This window comes from Etheostoma spectabile, chromosome 23 (genome assembly GCF_008692095.1).
Source record: "Etheostoma spectabile isolate EspeVRDwgs_2016 chromosome 23, UIUC_Espe_1.0, whole genome shotgun sequence".
Taxonomy (NCBI): domain Eukaryota; kingdom Metazoa; phylum Chordata; class Actinopteri; order Perciformes; family Percidae; genus Etheostoma; species Etheostoma spectabile.
The window spans coordinates 3,506,903-3,512,902 of record NC_045755.1 but is presented as its reverse complement, the minus strand read 5'-3'; the positions used below and the strand labels follow the sequence as shown (position 1 = coordinate 3,512,902).

The window sequence follows — 6,000 nt, the reverse complement described above, 5'->3', positions numbered from 1 at the left end:
TTAGATTTAGTCAGATGTCAGAAAATGGAGACAATATATTTAAAAAGCTTCTAGTGCAGTTTGAGCGCAGACTCGCCAGTGGTCACATCACATTTTCTTTTCTTCTATGGTCCCGTGCAAGTAGACCTGATGTCGGTTTGTTTTGTAGAACATGGTGGGCCGAGGAGAGGTGGACGAAGACTTGGAGGGAGAGACGAAAGAAGAGTGCGAGAAATATGGCAAAGTAGTTAAATGTGTCATTTTTGAGGTAAGAGAAGAGAATTACAAAGTTTGAAGTGAATGCATTGATCCAACAGGACAATCCCAACAACAAAAAACACTTTGCTTCTCAGATTGCAGTTGTGCCAGATGACGAAGCTGTTAGGATATTCTTGGAGTTTGAGAGGGTGGAGTCAGCCATCAAAGGTCAGTATTTTCTTGTCGTCTCTTATGCACAATCCTGGTATGGTAGCAGATTTATCTCTAAAAGAACACCTGAATCATGTTGCCTTAAAACAGGAGCTCCAAATTTGCCCCCACATTTATTGTAAAAAATTCTAATACCGTGACTTCTACACTGGTTCCTTAACAATACTTTTTTGATACCAATTTTATAAAACTAAAAAAGAAATTACAACTTTACATGTTACAGCACAAATATATTTAGTTACTGTTCAGGTCCCTAATACGTGAGCCCCGTCTCTTTGTATGCATGTCTCTACGACGTGTACGTAATACAGCCAATCCCAGACATTATTAGATCTTGGTAGAAGCATGCTGCGTGCTTATTGGCTGATGGCACTGCGTTTTTCCATGTCCACTTTTACTTTCCTTCAAGTCCTGAAAGCTGATGAGATTTACTCCTCAGATATTGAAATTTGGTATTGAATTATGAGGTTGTTTTATACTCGATACTTTAGAGGCAGTTCTGTTGGTGGTTAAGCATTGCATTTGTTACCCAGCCCTGATTGTCAGTGAGTACTTCCTCACTGTAATTCATCACCTTCCACATTTCCATTGTGATTCTGCTTTCAGCGGGTCATTCTCATACGTAAAGAGCTGGTTTCTTTTTTGGCGGGTGATCCGCTTTATGTAACTGCATCACTTTCTTGTATAACTGCTCTATTAATGTGGGTGAAAGTGTGTCCCATTCTAAATGGGTTGGCCCAGATCACAAACAAGGTGGGACTCCCTGCGGTGTTACATCATATGTGGCCCAGCAACCCTGCCGTCTCCTTGCGTCAGCGGCAGTGCCACGCTTATATCACAGCTCTCAGAAAGCAGGACAGACGCTCCAAGAACGAGTCAGAGTGCCTCAGTCTTAAAGCGTTACACTGTGTGATCTAATTTTATGGATGATGCTAAAAAATTAGATTGCTCCCTGGAGGGAAAGTCTCTTGCCTTTCCTCAATAAGGAAACGCGAGGGTTTAAACCCAGTTTCACCTTCATCACGTCTTTTTTCATCTTTTTACTATCATAATTTCATGGTAACATTATATTCAACATGATGGCCAAATATGCTTATTTGCTTTGTTGTTGAGGGTTACATGAGAAAGGTGTCAACACTTTCATGTCTATATTTTAAATACAATGCTATAGCCAAAAGCTTAGCTAGCACAAAGACTGGAAGTGTGTCTCAATTTTGATACTACCATGAGTACAATTATTTGTAGTACACTGTGTCCACTACAGTATGCGTTCACCAGTGTAGTGCGTATGATTTCAAAAGGGTAGTGTGGTTTCAAATTGTGCCGTGATGCACTGACAAGAAATGACTCTTTAATACAGCCAGGTGGAGTATTACTGCAACCTATTGTCGCCTGGCAAAATATATACCGTCTTGTATTCTCGCTATCTAACTACAATATAGTGCTATATTGCTATATAGTGCTATAGTTTATTGAAAAAAAAGACACATTTATGAATTTGTATAGTTTCGCTCTATAGCAAAGATGGCGGCAGTTGGTTGGGCGAGTAGTGTCCAGGGTTCCAAATGTTATGACCATTTTGAGTGCATGGCATTTGGCCATATTTTGTAAGTATGAACGCACTATGTACTCAAAAGAGCAAGTGTAAGGACAGAAGTGCGCAATTTTAGACAGCATAGGAATGTGGGAAACAGCTGCTGTAACTTGGCTCTGTCCAAATTTAAAAAGTGAAAGAATCTGCCTATCATAACATATACATAGCTTTAAATGGGCTATTTGCAACAAAATTAAAGTTGTGGTTCAATCAGGGTTTGTGCTGGACTACTTCTTGTGAGTGCATTGACTTACAGGAGTCACCGCTGGTTTCCCGAGAAAGCGAAAAAGCATTTCCCCAACATGTTGAAACTACAACTTTCGAAATAATATATCAAGCTGTATGATTCAGAATGATTTACATTTTGGGAAACAACACTGTTATATATTGTGTCAAAGTATCTGTGTCTGATTTCTTTTATATGGCAATAATGATCCTGTTGTTGAAAGGTTTTTCTGTGTATTTTGGTACAGTCTAACCGTAACCATCTCTCTCCTCTGCAGCCGTAGTGGATCTGAACGGACGTTATTTTGGCGGGCGAGTCGTCAAGGCCTGCTTCTACAATCTTGACAAGTTTCGTGTTTTGAACCTGGGCGAGCAGGTCTGATATCTCTCTGGGCATGGACGAACACTATCAGCACACATCTCCTCACTTGTACATAGAGCTTTTTTATATTTCCTGAACAGCAGTGAAGTGTCTGTATGTAGTTCTGAGTCCCCCTTGTAGATTATTGTCTTATTTTCCTGTCATTAAAAATACCTTTAAGTCAAGACTAAATAAATGGTATGAACTATGTCTAGTTTACTGTTTCTTTGTGATGTTATTATTCCATGTAAATATGTAGTTTTTGTTGTTTCTTTGTTTAGCGTTTTGGTCATTTATTAGTCAATCTCTGAAATTCAAAAATTAGGAATCAGCCTAGTCATAGTGACTAGGCTACAGTTTGTTTACAGTTTGAAATATTGTATCCTGGTATAAACACTTTCACACATCCTGTCAAGAGGCAGCGCCTAATACCTAAGAAGCCTAGTTTCTTTCTCTGAATTCTGTTTGACACAATGCCAGTTCCACAATAGTGCTAACACATCTCCAGGGCTAGATACTCTTAACTTAGCCCTGATGGCGTGAGGGAAGGGGACTAGGACAGTGAACGCAGCCCCAGCCTCATTCTGGATTTATGTAAGTGCGCCGTAAGGCCCCCGGAGGTGCCAGAGAAAAGCGTCAGGAAGGATCCCAACGGAGAGAGTTTAATTCATGTCAGAGAAAAGGGCTGGATAGAAAAACAAAGTAGTTAAATCAGTAAAAAGTATAGCACAGTAGTAGCGTAGTGTATAGTAGTTGGTGTGGGTACATGTACTGGGGCGTAATCACAATAAACTACTACTGTAGGTGTGGTTATCTTAACTAAGAACAGGCGGTCTGTCGGTTAGGAAGTATGTCCTGAAGGATTTCAATAAAAAGACAGTGTAGTGTGTGATTAAAAAAATGTCAAAATGTTTTGGGCTAAAAGTCATGAAATGATCATGGTATAGTATGTCATAAACAACATTAAAACGTTGTATGCCATAAAAAGACAGCTAAAAGCCATTGAATAGAACTCTGTAATGAAAAAGTCTGAATAATGGGATTATTTTTGTGCCTTTTGATTCCAAGCAAACCTCAGGTATCAAACCACTAACTCGGGCAAAACAATTGTCATCTCAAAGGTTCAATTCAATTCAATTTTATTTATAGTATCAATTCATAACAAGAGTTATCTTAAGACACTATACAGATAGACCACACTCCAGAATTTACAAGGACCCAACAGTTCTAGTAGTCTCCTCCAGAGCAAGCAACAGGGCGACAGTGGCGAGGAAAAACTTCCTTTTAGGCAGAAACCTCGGTCAGACCCAGGGTCTTGGTAGGCGGTGTCTGACGGGCCGGTTGGGGTTAGAATGAAGAGTGGCAATAACAAAAATAGGTAAGGGTAAAGGTAAAACTTAACTTGGAAACAAAACATTTGTGTAGTCGTAAACTAATGTATTTTTTTGTTTGATATGTCGTTAAATGCTAACTCACAGCTTAAATATGAGCGAAGCTAAAAAGGTTATAAGATCCATAGTAGTATGTCAAAAAAAGAAAATGTATAATATGTTAAAAAAAGAGATAAAAGAAATAGTACAGAATGTCAAAAAGGTGATTAAAAAACTAATATAGTATGTCAATAAAAGTGCTTAAAAAAAAAGCCAGAGTGAAGTATGTAAAAAAAAAAAACTGATGAAAAAGCCATATTATAGTATGTTGAACTAAATTGATAAAAAAAAATCAATAGTAAAGTGTGTTCAAAAAGCCATACAAAAGAATGTCAAAAAAAAGTTGTAAAAAAGCCATAGTATGTTGTAAAAGTGATAAATAAAGCGATAGGTATGTTCTAAAAAAGTGGCAAAAGGGTAGACCTCCACCTCACCCAGTAAGAGACTTCGTCCTATGTAAGTTGAGTCCTGCAGTGGGTTTGAATCCTACCTGCGGCCCTTTGCTGCGTGTCAACACCCCATTTCTCCCCCCCTTTCATGTTTATCCAATCTCACTTTCATAAAGGGAAAAGCCCCAAAAAATAAAAAGTGACAAAAAGCTAGGGTATGTCTAAAAAGTGATAAAAAAGCCATAGTATAGTAATGTTTAAAAAGCCATAGTATAGTATGTCAAAAAAAGTGATGAAAAAGTCATAGTATAGTATGTAGAAAACAAGTGATTAAAAATCAATAGTGTAGTATGTCAAAATAAAGCCATAGTATAGTATAGCGAAAAAAGTGATAAAAAGCCATAGTATAGTATGCCAAGAAAAAGCCATAGTAAAGTATGTCAAAAAAGTGATAAAAATGCCTTAGCAAATTGTGTCAAAAAAAGTGATCAAAAAGCCAGTATGTTAAAAAAAGTGATAAAAACGCCATAGTATGTCAAAAAAATCCATAGTATAGTATTTCGAAAAAAGTGATAAAAAAGCCATAGTATAGAATGTCGAAATAAGCCATAGAATAGTATTTAAAAAATGTATTAAAAAAGGCCATAGTGTAGTACGTGGAAAAAAGTGATAAAAAAGCCATAGGATAGTATGTCAAAAAAAGTGATGAAAAAGTCATAGCATAGTATGTGGAAAAAGCCATTGTATAGTATGTCTAAAAATTATTAAAAAAGGCCATAGTATAGTATGTAGAAAAAGGTGATAAAATATCAATAGGGTAGTATGTCAAAAATTGATTAAAAAAAGGCCACAGCATAGTATGTCAAAAAAAGTGATGAAAAAGTCAAAAAACACATTGTATAGTGTGTCAAAAATTGGTAAAAAAGGTCATAGTATATTATGTCAAAAAAGTGTTAAAACAAAAGCCATTGTATAGTATGTCGAAAAAAGTGATGAAAAAGTCATAGCATAGTATGTGGAAAAAAGTGATAAGAAAGCCATAGTATAGTATGTCGAAAATTGATTAAGAAAAAGACCAGAGTATAGTATGTTGAAAAAAGTGATAAAAAAAAGCCATAGTATAGTATGTCAAAAAAAGCCATAGTAGAGTATGTCGAAAAAAAGTGATAAAAACACATAGTATAGTATGTCAAAAATTGATAAAAAAGCCATAGTATGGTATGTCAAAAAAAGCCATAGAATAGTATATAAAAAATGTATTTAAAAAAAGGCCATAGTATAGTATGTCAAAAAAAGTGATGAAAAAGTCATAGCATTGTATGTCAAAAATTGATTAAAAAAAAGCCATAGTATAGTCTGTCAAAAAAAGCCATAGTATAGTATAGCAAAAAAAAGCCATAGTATGTCAAAAAAGCCCTAGTATAGAATGTTGAAAATAGCCAAAGTATAGTATGTCAAAAATTGATAAAAAAGGCCATAGTATAGTATGTTGAAAAAAGTAATAAAAAAGCCATAGTATAGTATGTCAAAAAGAGCCAAAGTACAGTTTGTTGAAAAAAGTGATAAAACATCAATAGAATAGTATGTTCAAAA

The 6,000-nt window shown here is 36.0% G+C and overlaps 1 protein-coding gene across 4 annotated transcripts in view; it reads left to right on the top strand.

Moving 5' to 3' along the window:
* The window catches only part of rbm17 (RNA binding motif protein 17), a 10,062-nt gene extending 7,260 nt beyond the window's left edge, over positions 1-2,802 (top strand). For all 4 annotated transcript variants that reach the window (XM_032504686.1, XM_032504685.1, XM_032504684.1 and 1 more), the window contains exons 11-13: positions 149-247; positions 333-405; positions 2,506-2,802. In XM_032504686.1, the coding sequence (XP_032360577.1) occupies positions 149-247; positions 333-405; positions 2,506-2,609 (276 nt within the window). In that variant the 3' untranslated portion in view covers positions 2,610-2,802. The remainder of the gene's footprint in view (positions 1-148; positions 248-332; positions 406-2,505) is intronic.
* Positions 2,803-6,000: the final 3,198 nt, after the last annotated feature.